Source organism: Mustela nigripes, chromosome 9 (genome assembly GCF_022355385.1).
Source record: "Mustela nigripes isolate SB6536 chromosome 9, MUSNIG.SB6536, whole genome shotgun sequence".
In the NCBI taxonomy this organism is placed as follows: domain Eukaryota; kingdom Metazoa; phylum Chordata; class Mammalia; order Carnivora; family Mustelidae; genus Mustela; species Mustela nigripes.
Window position 1 is genome coordinate 86,708,723 of NC_081565.1, and position 12,847 is coordinate 86,721,569.

At 38.2% G+C, this 12,847-nt stretch overlaps 1 protein-coding gene across 5 annotated transcripts in view; it reads left to right on the forward strand.

Moving 5' to 3' along the window:
• RIC1 (RIC1 homolog, RAB6A GEF complex partner 1) overlaps window positions 1-12,847 on the forward strand; it is a 142,499-nt gene that overhangs the window by 73,367 nt on the left and 56,285 nt on the right. For all 5 annotated transcript variants that reach the window (XM_059411998.1, XM_059412000.1, XM_059411999.1 and 2 more), the window contains one exon: window positions 11,371-11,478. In XM_059411998.1, the coding sequence (XP_059267981.1) occupies window positions 11,371-11,478 (108 nt within the window). The remainder of the gene's footprint in view (window positions 1-11,370; window positions 11,479-12,847) is intronic.

The following is a 12,847-nucleotide window of genomic DNA, read 5'->3' on the forward strand; positions in this document are numbered from 1 at the left end:
TATTTGGGTTTATACCCCAGAGTAGAATTTCTGTATTATATAGTAATTCTGTTTTTCATTTTTTGAGAAACTGCTGTAACATTTTTCTCAGTTGTTGTATCTTTTCATAATCCCAACAGAGCACAAGGATTCTAATTCCTACACATCCTTGCCAACACTTTCTAAGTTTTTGTTTTTAGTTTTGATTTGTATTTCCCTAATGATTAGTGATACTGAGTATTTTCTGTTTGTTGAAGTCCTTAATGAGGCTGTTTGGTTTTTGTTTTTGTGGAGTTTTAAGAATTCTCTACATGTTTGGGATATTAATCCCTTATAAATGTTTGTTGCAACCATAAGATACTCGTAATCTCACAGAACAAACTGAGGGTTGCGGGGGGAGAGGAGGGTCGGGAGAGGGGGGTTGAGTTATGGACACTGGGGAAGATAGGTGCTACGGTGAGTGCTGTGAAGTGTGTAAACCTGGCGATTCACAGACCTGCACCCCAGGGGCTAATAATGCATTGTATGTTAATAAGAAATAAAAAATTAAAAAATATATATTTGTTGCTGTCCCGTTACCACAAAACGAAAGCCAAACTCTGGCCTGGCGTTTAAAACCTCATTTTCCCCTACCTTTAGCACACTGAAAGCACAATTCCTGTGTAATGGCTGTGTTCATTTGCTATTTACTTGGTGTGCCTCCCCAACTGTGTGCTTTGCATAACAGAGCACTTTGAGGTAGTTGAGAAGCTAAAGTCAAACATCTTACATATAAAGCTTTTCCCTCAACTCCCTTACTCTCCCTTGCACCCGAGAAATAACTGATTCCTCAAATACAATCTCATAGCACTTAAAAATCTCATAGCACTGATAATCCATGACTGTGTTCTTATGAAAACAAAGAAACAATGAAAAGTGAAATTTTGAACCTTATCTGCCTTTTTGGATTCCAATTCCAGTTTGCTGGGCAGTAAGCTTTGTATCTTTGGGTAAATAAAAACCTTGGAATAGAATTGCTAGGTCCTATCACATGCCTGATGATTTTAGATAGGTTGATGTAAACTGTGTGACATTATCGAGTGTCTGAGTTTTCTTTCTTTTCTCTAGGCAATGTTGAGATTATTTTGAATGGCAGTTAAGTTGTAGATCTCCTTGATCCTTTTGAGGCTTGTTTGTATGTTTTTAAGGTGGCTTCAGCATTTACTCTAGGTTAGCTGAGCCTTTCCGAGCTGTCCAAGGAATGTCCTAGTCCTTAAACAAGGTCTTTGGTCTCTGGCTGGTCAGAACTGGAATGTCTCCCAACCCTGCAGGAGCTTTGCAGCTGAAAATGCTGGTGGTTATTCATTGGGAGGCAGTGTGGGGTCTCACCATATATTTACACAGCTTAGTATTCACAAAGACTTGAGGGGAACCTTTTTCTGGATCTTCTGCTCCTGGTACTGTTTTCCATAAATGGCTGCTTCTACTTCCCTGAACATAACAAGATTGTCATGTTGTGTTTGGGTTCTCCTGCCCTACATGGTCGTCTGGAGAGTGGCTTCTATTAGAGAAGTTACTTTTGTTTTTGTTTTTCTTCACAGTCTTGTGTTTCCTGTTATCCAGTGTCTCAGTATAGTTGTTGTCTCTATTTTCTCCAATTTTCTTTATTGTTCCTGGAGGGCTACCTTCGTACTAGTTCCTCTATTACTATAATAAATAATAAAGTGGAACCTGCCCATAAATCAACTCAAACAGTTATGTTTCTTTTATTGGAATGTGTTTTATCACATCTAGATACCATTATTTTATTTCATCCAGAAATACTTTGATTATTGATACTCTAGTAAAGAATTGTGTTGACTACAAATGGTAACACATGATGTAGGAGTGTGAGGAAAGAAATCTTGTTGAGCCTTTCCATTAACTATGATTGGAGAACCAAAGCTTCTTGGTTCCAGAATTCATCTAGGATTGCTGGAACTTACTAGATTAAGTGTAGCACATTCCAAAATCATTTTAAGATTCAAAAAGCTGAGCTGCTAAAGGAGCAGATCTTAGAAGTTCTCATCACAAAGTGATAGGATATAATTATTATGTTTTGTATCTTAAACTTACACAGATTCTATGTCAGTTATACCTCAATAAAATGAGGGGGAAAAGGATTTGAAAATCTGAAATGAGATTCCTCTTCATTGTCATTATCAAACGCTTGTCGTATGCCTCCTATTATTATTTGTACAGGGTGCTAGAGAGGTGTAAGGTGCGAGCGAAGAGACAACTCTTTAGAGATAATGGCGATATACAGCAGCAAATGCCAAATGAATGAATGTTCCCCAAAGTGATAATAGCATTAAGGGAAAGTGCTAGGTTGTGAGGGAAAGTTTTGTTCTTAGGATTTGAGCTATACTTGAAAGATCAGACTTAGGTAGTCACGTTGATAGGAGAAACACTGTATAATTAGCTGTACTCTTAAAGTTCCTGTCCATCCCCTCCATCTCCCAAACCCATGAGGTTGTGTACCACACTGTTATTTTCTTTGGCTGGCACTGAAAGTATTTGAGATATCCTGCATAATAGAGTTTGTTGAAAGAAATGCCTGTTGAGTTTCATTGTGTAGTGACAGTTTTTAGTATCACCTTATTTAATCCTCCAAAACCTATTTGACATAAATCAAAGGCATTTTTTTCTTTTAAGACGTCTCTGTAATTTTTGTGACAAATTTCTAAGTACAGTAGTTTGAGTTTTGATTTTTGTCAGTTTCATGGGAAGCTGCTTCCTCCTCAAGGCTCTGGGAAGTTCGATTAGTTGACCTACCGTATGGAAGCATTTCATTTTTTATTGCCCTTTGGAGGCCACCTGTTGACGTGAATGCCTTGCATTCATTAGAATGAAAGCTGGGAAACATAATTCACAAAAAATATATTAATTTCTCCTTTATTTTGAAGGATAATTTTTCTGGGTATAGAATTTTTGGTTGAGGTGTGTCATCCCATTGCCTCTGGCTTTCTTGGTTTTTGATGAGAAACTGGCTTCTAATCTTAACTGAGGATCTCTTGTTGTGTATGACTCACTTTTCTTGCTGCATTCAAGATTCTCTTTGTCTCTCGGGGTGCCTTGGTGGCTCAGTCAGTTAAGCATCTGCCTTTTGCTCAGGTCATGATCCCAGGGTCCTGGGATCAAGCCCCACATTGGACTCCCTGCCCGTGGGGCATCTGCTTCTCTCTGTCCCTCCCCCTGATCTTGCTCGCTCTCTCTCTCTGTCTCAAATAAATAAAATCTTTAAAAAAAAAACAAAAAGAAGAAGAAGAATAGTGCCTCGCACCATACAAGGCACTGTTTCAAGTACTTCTTTAAAAAAAAAAAAAAAGATTCTCTGATAGAAGCCATTCTCCAGATGACCATGTAGGGCAGGAGAACCAAGTAGAATTTTTAAATTCTATTTGGAGTTTTCCGAACTTACTGGATGGTTAGAGTTTTATCTTTGTAGGTTTTTGTTTGTTTGTTTTGTTTGTTTTTTTAACCATTATTTGTTCAGATAGTCTTCCTGCTCCTTTCTTTTGCCTTGTGTTTGGGACTGACATTACATCTTTGTTGGTCTGGATTGTAGTGTCCCACAAGTCTCTTTAAACAGTGCTCATTTTTCTTCATTCTTTTTCTTTCTTCTTCTCAGATGACATCATTAATAAAAATCACACACAAACAGTAATCAAGAACTATTAATTTATTGAGTTTTACTGGACCATAGTCTTAACTATTAGTTATGTGATGTAGTATACAATATGATCAACATAGGCCATGTCCCTGTTACAGAGGATAAAACAGCATCGTGTACCAGGTTTGGTTCTTAAAGCATCTGCCTAGAAGTGGAGCAAGTAATTCCCCCTTGTGATTTAGGTCAAAATCAATCACATGACCAAACAATTTTAAGTGGGCAGAAAAGCACAGTTCTCTCCACCCAGGAGTGAAGAATATATTATTTGTCAATAGTTTGAATGACAGCCATATGTGCACAGTGTGATTGTACCTGTCTGTCTCTGACAAGCCTCTCTTACTAAGCAGGAACTGTAATTCTCATCAGCTTTTATTATCTCTTTTCAAAAATGCCTTGGATAAAGTCTGAAAAGACATTTCTACTGCTACTGTCCAATCCTAAGCCTCCCTCATGTACTCTTATTGACAGTCTCCTATTAATCTACAGATGCTCCTCCCTCTCCCCACTCCGTCTGCCGTCTATTTCTTTCTGCAGATGAAGTTATCATTAGTCTCCTCGACTCTCTAGTAGTTTTCAGTGGCCTAGGATCTGGAGTGGAAGCCGCAGGTTCACATGTCAGTTCCTTCACTTACTAACTCTGTGACCATGAACAAAATTCTTAATATGTCTAAGCTTTAGTTTCTTTTCTGGAAAAAGGGGAGAAACTCATGCCTGTCTCAAAGGATTATAAACATTCAGTTGAGATAATGTGTGCAGAACATTTTGTAAACCATACCTTGTAAATGCTCAGTTTATTGCTGTATTTCCTGACGGGGCTTTTTATAACCTGGTTTTATTGTTCCAGTCTCAGCTTCCGTGATTCCCTTTCAGAAGTCTGATGCTATACTCTCAAATTACTGTTGAACTCTAAGTAATGATATTTTCTATGAGAAATTTAGATTTTTAATTGATGTAATTCTTAACATTTTACTAAATTTTATTATATTTGGAAGATGACTTGGAAACTTCCATGTGAAATTTATCTCTAATTTTATAAGGGAGTCCTTGTGGAGTCAGGATTTGCTTAAATTTGTTTAAAATTCTTAGAATACTTTAGCTCTATAATAAATAAGAGTATTTATATAAAGGAAAATAGAGGGCTTCCAGTTGGAAGGTCATGATAAGGTTTTTGCATCCTTGCTTTTAAACATAACCAACAGAATAAAAAGCTGAAATACTGTTTTCCCTCTTTAATGAAAGTTAGAAGCATCTTTAACCCTTGAGCTAAAAATTGGAGAAGGAAGAATATCAAACCAAAGAGCCTAAGGTTACTTATATGATGCTGATAAAAAAGCAAGCTTTATAAATACAGAGAATAAACTAATAAACTCCTCCAGGAGTTTATTAGGAGGAGTTGGGGGTGGGTCGGCTAAATGGGTTGAAGGAAAGTGGGAAATCTAGGCTTCCGGTTATGGAGGGAGTAAGCCATAGGGTAAAAGGCACGGCGTCAGGAATACAGTCATTGGCATTGGGATAGCACTGCACAGTGACACATGGTAACTACACTTGGCATGAGCACAGCATAATGTATACACTTAACCAAATCACTGTTTTGTACACCTGAAACTAATGTTAACATTGTGTATCGCCTGTACTTCAGTTTGAACAATACAAGAATGAAGAAAAAGAAAAGCAACTCATTTGATCTGCAAAACCATGGAGAGACTCAGGAATTAAATGCGGTGGTACTGGAGAACATAAAAGTGAGCCGGGGGCCATAAATGGGATTGGTTTAAAAAACTGAATAAAAAAATAAGGAGTTTTATGTTTCTGCATCACAGGTGACAGAAAACATATTGTCTAATTAAGCCAGAGGGATTCCAGACACAGTAAGGCAAGGAGAGGTGGGCTTAGGGCTGAGCTCAAGGTGGGGGGGTCGGTGAAAGTTGTCATACTGAACAGTAAGATGTCACGCTTTCTTCCCCTGCTTGGTTCCAGACTGGCCACCTTCCATGCTTAAATATCCCAGGCAGGATTGAGGAATCCTTCCTGGGGCAATTAAATCAGTCCAGAAAATTGACCCAACAGGCTCTGATATTTGAAGACCTCAAGAAAAAATACCAGCTGGCCACTACCAGTTGACAAGCCCAGCCTGAACACAGAGCTCATAATTGGCTCTTTCTTGTTAACCTGTTCAACGTGAGCGAACAGCCAGGGATTGATTTTTCGTCATCTTAGGAAAGCTTCCAGTGTAAAAAAGAGACACACAACAGAAAAAAGGAAGCTCAAAGGAAGCAGGCAATGCAGGAACAAAGCCACTTTGAGGAAATGATAATTTGCAGCCTCAGACAGGTGTTTAATTAAAAGGAGAAACATAGTGCTGTGCAAAGAAAGGGGAGGCAGGTGAGCGTTTCCTGGAAGGAAAAGACAATAGAAGAAATTTCACATTCAGTGAAGCTTTGGAAGAAATAGTTGAGGAACTCTACCAGAAAGAGAGAAAAAAGGGGGAGAATTAGGAGTTCCCGGAAGAAATGAGAGAAGTGGAAAATTAGTATGCTAAGTAAACAAAGACATAAATTTCCCAGACCCAAACTAAAGACCAGCCTGTAGGTGCTTCGTGCAAACAGTGATAAGTTCACATGCTTATAAAAAAGTATGTTCTGAAATTTTAGAACCCTCTAGAAATCAAAGATCAGTCCTAAAATCTTCCAGATAGGAAAAACATCAAAAAATAGTCTGTGAGGGGCGCCTGGGTGGCTCAGTGGGTTAAGCCGCTGCCTTCGGCTCAGGTCATGATCTCAGGGTCCTGGGATCGAGTCCCGCATCGGGCTCTCTGCTCAGCAGGGAGCCTGCTTCCCTTCCTCTCTCCCTGCCTGCCTCTCCGTCTACTTGTGATTTCTCTCTGTCAAATAAATAAATAAAATCTTAAAAAAAAAAAAAAATAGTCTGTGAATAAGAATGTCCTCAAACTCCAAGCCACACATTAAAAGTCAAAAAGACATTGGTGAAAAGCCTTTAAAATGCTGAAAGAAATACATTGGGTTGAGCCTTTGTTAAGGAATTTGTCAAGCAGACGCAAGAGATAGTAATGCAGTGGGAAACCCTAAATCCGTCCCCCACATTCAGAAGTTACCAGTACCTGTCTCTCCCAACACTTGTATGCTTTTGGTATTTTGAAGCAAGTTTCAGATACCGTATCATTTCAGCCCTAAATAGATTTATCAGTAACAAGTAGACATCTTAAAGCTACAATCTTATTATATCTAACAAAATTAATAATTTATTAATATCATCAAATACTTTGTGTTTTCTTTTTTTTTTTTTTTAAGATTTTATTTATTTACTTGAGAGACAGTGAGAGAGAGCATGAACGAGGAGAAGGTCAGAGAGAGAAGCAGACTCCCCATGGAGCTGGGAGTCCGATGCGGGACTCGATCCCGGGACTCCAGGATCATGACCCGAGCTGAAGGCAGTCGTCCAACCAACTGAGCCACCCAGGCATCCCGTGTTTTCTTTATTTTAACACAAGGCTGTCTTCTTAGGAATTGGTTTCTTCAGACCAGAATCTCTTGCATTTGGTGGATAGGTCTTAAGTTTCTGCTTTTTACATAATGGTTTTATGTGGATTTATTCATTTTATTAATTCCCTGGATTTGTTGTTTTGATGGGGATAACAAAATTGTGATTTTTTAAAAATTCTACCATTCCTTCTGCATTCCGTAGCTGTCGTTATGTAAAAAAGAACTTTGATTATCTGTTTGATATTTACCCTGAAATGTAGTGCATTTAGGAAAAACAGAAGAGATGCTTCTTTACCTTTTCTTACAGTACTGAGTTGTGTTCTCAGAACTTCCAGAGGTCACCAGCTAATGAGTGTGTTTAGTATTACTGTAACTGCAGGAGTTTTTACATTTTTGAGTTCTTATTAATTGCAGTCATTCTTTCAAATCAGATTGTCACATCTTCAGCTTGTGGGGGGAGCCCATAAAAATGGTGGTATTTAAATGACATCCTTGCGGGACGCCTGGGTGGCTCAGTTGGTTAAGCAGCTGCCTTCGGCTCAGGTCATGATCCCAGCGTCCTGGGATCGAGTCCCACATCGGGCTCCTTGCTCCGCAGGGAGCCTGCTTCTCCCTCTGACTCTGCCTTCCACTCTGCCTGCCTGTGCTTGCAGCGGAAAGCAGAGGCTTTAACCCACTGAGCCACCCAGGCGCCCCCAAATCCCAACTCATTTAAAAGGTCCAATAAGGGGACGCCTGGGTGGCTCAGTTGGTTAAGCAGCTGCCTTCGGCTCAGGTCATGATCCCAGCGTCCTGGGATCGAGTCCCACATCGGGCTCCTTGCTCCGCAGGGAGCCTGCTTCTCCCTCTGACTCTGCCTTCCACTCTGCCTGTGCTCGCTCTCGCTCTCTCTCTGACAAATAAATAAATAAAATCTTAAATAAATAAATAAATAAATGACATCCTTGCTGTCAGACCCAAGGCTCATATTAACATATCTTGCCCCTGTCTCTGAGTAAGTCAGCCCTCCAAAGAGCTTTGGTTTCTTTCCATGCAAAATGGTATTTTGAAGACCAGGACATGATGCTGATTGTTATTTGGTTGTATTTGCTTTTAGGGCCTTTTAGCATACAGAGATAGAAAGTAACTTTTACAAAGAGATAATTTTATTGTGAGTTAATACTGAAACCTTTAATGCAAATTAAAGATTAAGCTAAGAGTCCAAGGTTTTAAAAGCTTTGAAATTTTTAAAAATTTTAAAAGTTAAAGTTTTAGTTCTCTAGTTTTATATTTGTATATTTTATATATTTGTATATTTTATTGATAACCTTGGTTCCTAATAATGTAAACATAATTTCTTAATTGCTTTATCCTATTGTATACATAGTAATTCCAAAAATAATATCACTATTATTGTAACAATATTATTACTAAATACAGTTTGATTCTTTGAGGATTTGGATCCTTAGGAGATTTCCCACCCAGAGTACACACAATACTATTTGAAATCTTATTTATGCTGTTTGCTCAGTACATAATAAAATTTGCTTATTTGTCCTGCTAGCTTGATATGCAGTTAAGTTTCTTTTCTGTTTTTAGAGATTGGGGTTTTTTTTGTTGATTTTAATTTTAATTTGGTTTATTACATGAAATATTTTCATGTCCCAAAGTTTAAAAAAATGTAGCATTCTTTACCCTGTATTCTGTCTTCCATTGGAGATAGCCATTTTCGTTGTAGTTTTGGCCATCCTTTTCATTTTTAAAATATGAGCACATGCACTTAAACATTTGTATTTCCTGCGCTGTCATCCAGATATAGCAGATTAAATAGTGTTTTGCACTTTAAGTTTTCTCACTCCACAAGAAATCCTGGAGATCATTCCAAGAAGTTGAAAGTGTTCTTCCACATTTCCTTTTTTTTTTTTTCTGGCTGCACAATATTTTATTTCTTGTAATGCATATCTTGATTATAAAAATCTTCTGATGTAATAAATTGCATTGCATGAGCATTGTTTTGGGTTGGGATGTGCAGCCTAAAATTTTATACCAAAATACTCATTCAGGTGTCAAAGACATTTCAGACTTGAAAGTTATAAATTTATACCACATACACCCTTCCAGGAAGCCATAATACATGACCCAAGTAAGAGGAATGCAAAAAATAAAATAAGGGCTCGTAGGAGAGAAGCAAAGAAATGACAAAGGAGACTATCGAGACGATAGCTGTGCATTACACTTCGGAGGACAGCGGGCACCAAGGAGGGATGCCTGGGGGGAAGAAGGAAGTAATGAGTTACGTGACAGGTTTGACCACGTGCAATGTTAAGTGTTGTTTTTGTCAGAGCTGTTAAGGAGTCTGAGAAGACTTTGGTGAAAGTTTAAAGAAAACCAAGCAAATGAAAGCGTGAAGTAAAACTTCAGGAAAATTAACAAGCTATGTAAGAAAAGAAATGTAGTCACTGAATACCTTTATTTATTTATGGAGAGAGAGAGACAGATGACGAGTGGAGCAGAGGGGGAGAGGGAATCTCAAGCAGGCTCCACACCTGGGACGGGGTTGGACATGAGGCTTGATCTCCTGACTCTGAGATCATGACCTGAGCTGAAACCAAGAGTCACACTCTTAACTGAGCCACCCAGATGGCCCTAATCACTCAGTACTTTTTGAAATAAAAATTATTTAACCATCATAGTGAAAAACTTTCTGTATAATTATGTTAGGAGGATGAGGGGAAAGGAGAGAATGAGAAGTTAGTAGATAATACCTGAATAATGATGCCAGAACAGTGTGAAGGTACTATGGAAAAACATGAGGGTAAATAGAAGAAGGTAATTGGTAAAAGTACTGAAGCTGGTTATGTCCTAATAGAACAATACTTCTGGTTTTTTCCTTTGTCATAAGCTTTCTAGCACTATTTGTTTAAATTATGTGTATGCATTAGTTTGAGAAATAACTTGAAAACTAGACGTATGAGAAGAATGTCTCAGGAAATTCATTATAGTGCGTGCATGTGTGTGTGTGTGTGCGTGTGTGTGATTAGCAGTCCAGATATGAGGTCTGTAAGCTAGTAACTCCCGGGGTCCTCCTTGGCGGCTCTCACAGCAAGCGCATTAATTGAACAGGAACCTCTGCAGTTTAACTTTAACCAGTTTAGCCATTCAGGCATACAGAGGGAATCAAATATTCCAGGTCATGGCCGTAGCAGAAAAGATAAAGCGCCTCAAACTTCTATATGGAAAATAATCTAAAACCAGAAAGTAAGCAGACAAGTATCAAAAAAAAAAAAAAAAAAAAAAACAGAAAAAAAAAAAAAAAGTATAAAAAAAAAAAAAAAAAAAAAAAGCTGTCGAACATGTTAGACTGTTGACACTTAATTTTAATAGTATAGGTGACTGGGGAGGGAGAAATGGCAGACTCATTGTTGCCAAGAGTAAGTGACGGGTGATAATAAGGGAGGAGACAGCCGTGGAACCCCAGCACAGGAGTGGAGAAGGAATGGCCCCACGTCACAGGGAGATAGATTCCAAAACTACTGAATAGTCCTTCAGAGGGGTTGGGTGTGGCGGCTCAGCAACGTTGCCGTGACGTAATAACCACTCTTGGTTAGCCATTTGATACGAGGGAGCTACCAGATTTAGCCATTTTATGCTGTTTATTACCAAGCTTTATGTGAATGATTTCCTGCTGCGTGCCTGAGTTGACCTTGATTCTGATACGTCCCCAAAGGACGGGGGATCAAGGACGAGGCTGGTGTGGGGTGAGCGGGGGTGAGGGTTTGGGTCACTCCGGACGTGCCCTAGGTGGGAAGCTGTACACTTTCCGTAGATGCCCACCTCCGAAAGAGCCATCAGTCACTTAGAAATGTCTCTTGGGGGGTGGGGGGAAATGTCTCTTGGTTATCTAAGAATTTGCTTTTAGTGTGTGTGTGTGTGTGTGTGTGTGTGTCCGTCCGTCCCCCCCTAAGATTCTTTGCTCTTCTCCCTCTACTCCTACTTCCCCAACACAAATTACCTTGGTTAGACTCATTGTTCTAATTGATATCTCTGCTATAATGGAATTTAAGTCTGCTTTTCATTTGAGAAGCTAAAGGATTAATAAATAATGCCTGATTTCTAAGTTTGTTTATGTTTACTTTATCTGATTGGGTGTATATGAGTCACAAAGTGGAGAATTCAATATCTTTCTTTTTAATACGGTATATTTGCTATTTATTTTTTTAGAGGAAGTCCACAAATGAAGGGGACACCCCATTTTAAGGAAGAACAATGTGCTCCAGCATTAAATTTAGAAATGAGGAAAATACTGGATTTGCAAGCACCCATCATGAGGTATAGTACTTTGGTTAAATTTAGCATTTTGTGATGACAATATGTAATAAAGTTGGTTAATCACATGACCAATAGGAAAGTTGATCTCATTTTTTTGTCCACTGAGGATTAATTTTTTTTAGCTCTAAATGCTTGATTAACCCTTAGATGATAATTATACTTCAGTTATTTCATAAAGCCTATAAATTGAGTATACCAACCATAATTTTATTCAGAAATTTAGAGTTTTTGGTAAATCTGAAATTGTTTGAATGATACAACATAATGCATATTACTTGAAATGGTACTGATAAAAATCACATAAATTGAGGAAAAGAAAAAGTGTCTTTGTTTCCAAAACCTTCAAAGATTTTGGGAAATATGTGGATACTTGGATGAAAGTTAAGCTTCCTTTTTTTCTTTTAAGATTTTATTTATTTATTTGACAGACAGAGATCACAAGCAGGCAGACAGGCAGGCAGAGAGAGGGAGAGGAGGAAGCAGGCTCCCTGCAGAGCAGAGAGCCCAATGTGGGACTCGATCCCAGAACCCTGAGATCATGACCTGAGCCGAAGGCAGCGGCTTAACCCACTAAGCCACCCAGGCGCCCCACAAGTATATTTTTTAACTTAAAGTTTTTTTTACTACCGTATCTTTTCTAATAATTCTTTTTAACTGAATCCAGAGTTAACATTGAACTCCAAGAACCTTTCACTGTTTTTGTTTCCACGCATATATATTCATGAAATTATAGTGGTGATATTCCAGCCTTCTGTGCATCAAAATGGCCAGTATTTATCTTTATTGATAACACTTGCTTTTAAAAAAATGATAAATACTAGCCCAAAGAGGTATTCTAATTCAAAATTCATTCTGTTAGGAGTCATTAAAATATTCTTCCCAAATGTCTGCAGATAACTTCTTATGAAAGGGAACATTGATAAATTAGATTATATAAAAGTTAAAAAAAGAAACTAGGGGGAAAAAAACACCATAAATGGTTTCAGAGGTACCTAAAAAACAGCATAAACTGTGAAAACAAGGAAATAACTGTCAGTGAATATATCAAAAGGCAAGTTTTCACAACACATAAACATTTCCTCTGGTGAGAAAAAGACAATAGAACAAATGGACACAATATAAACAGTTTCATTGTCTATATTCCAGTTAATACATCACATAGTACCTCTCCTTAGTCTCCTTTAGGAGATTAAATAAATGACTTCTACATATGAACAGTTAGGTAACATACTGCTGTTGGAGAGATCAGGTTGAGGAGAACTTTATAAGTTGGTTGTGGGAGTGTTAATTTATACAGTGTGTATGGAAATTGATTAGGCAAGGTCTGTCAAAGTTGCATATATTCATGGTCCGTGTCCAGCATTTCTCT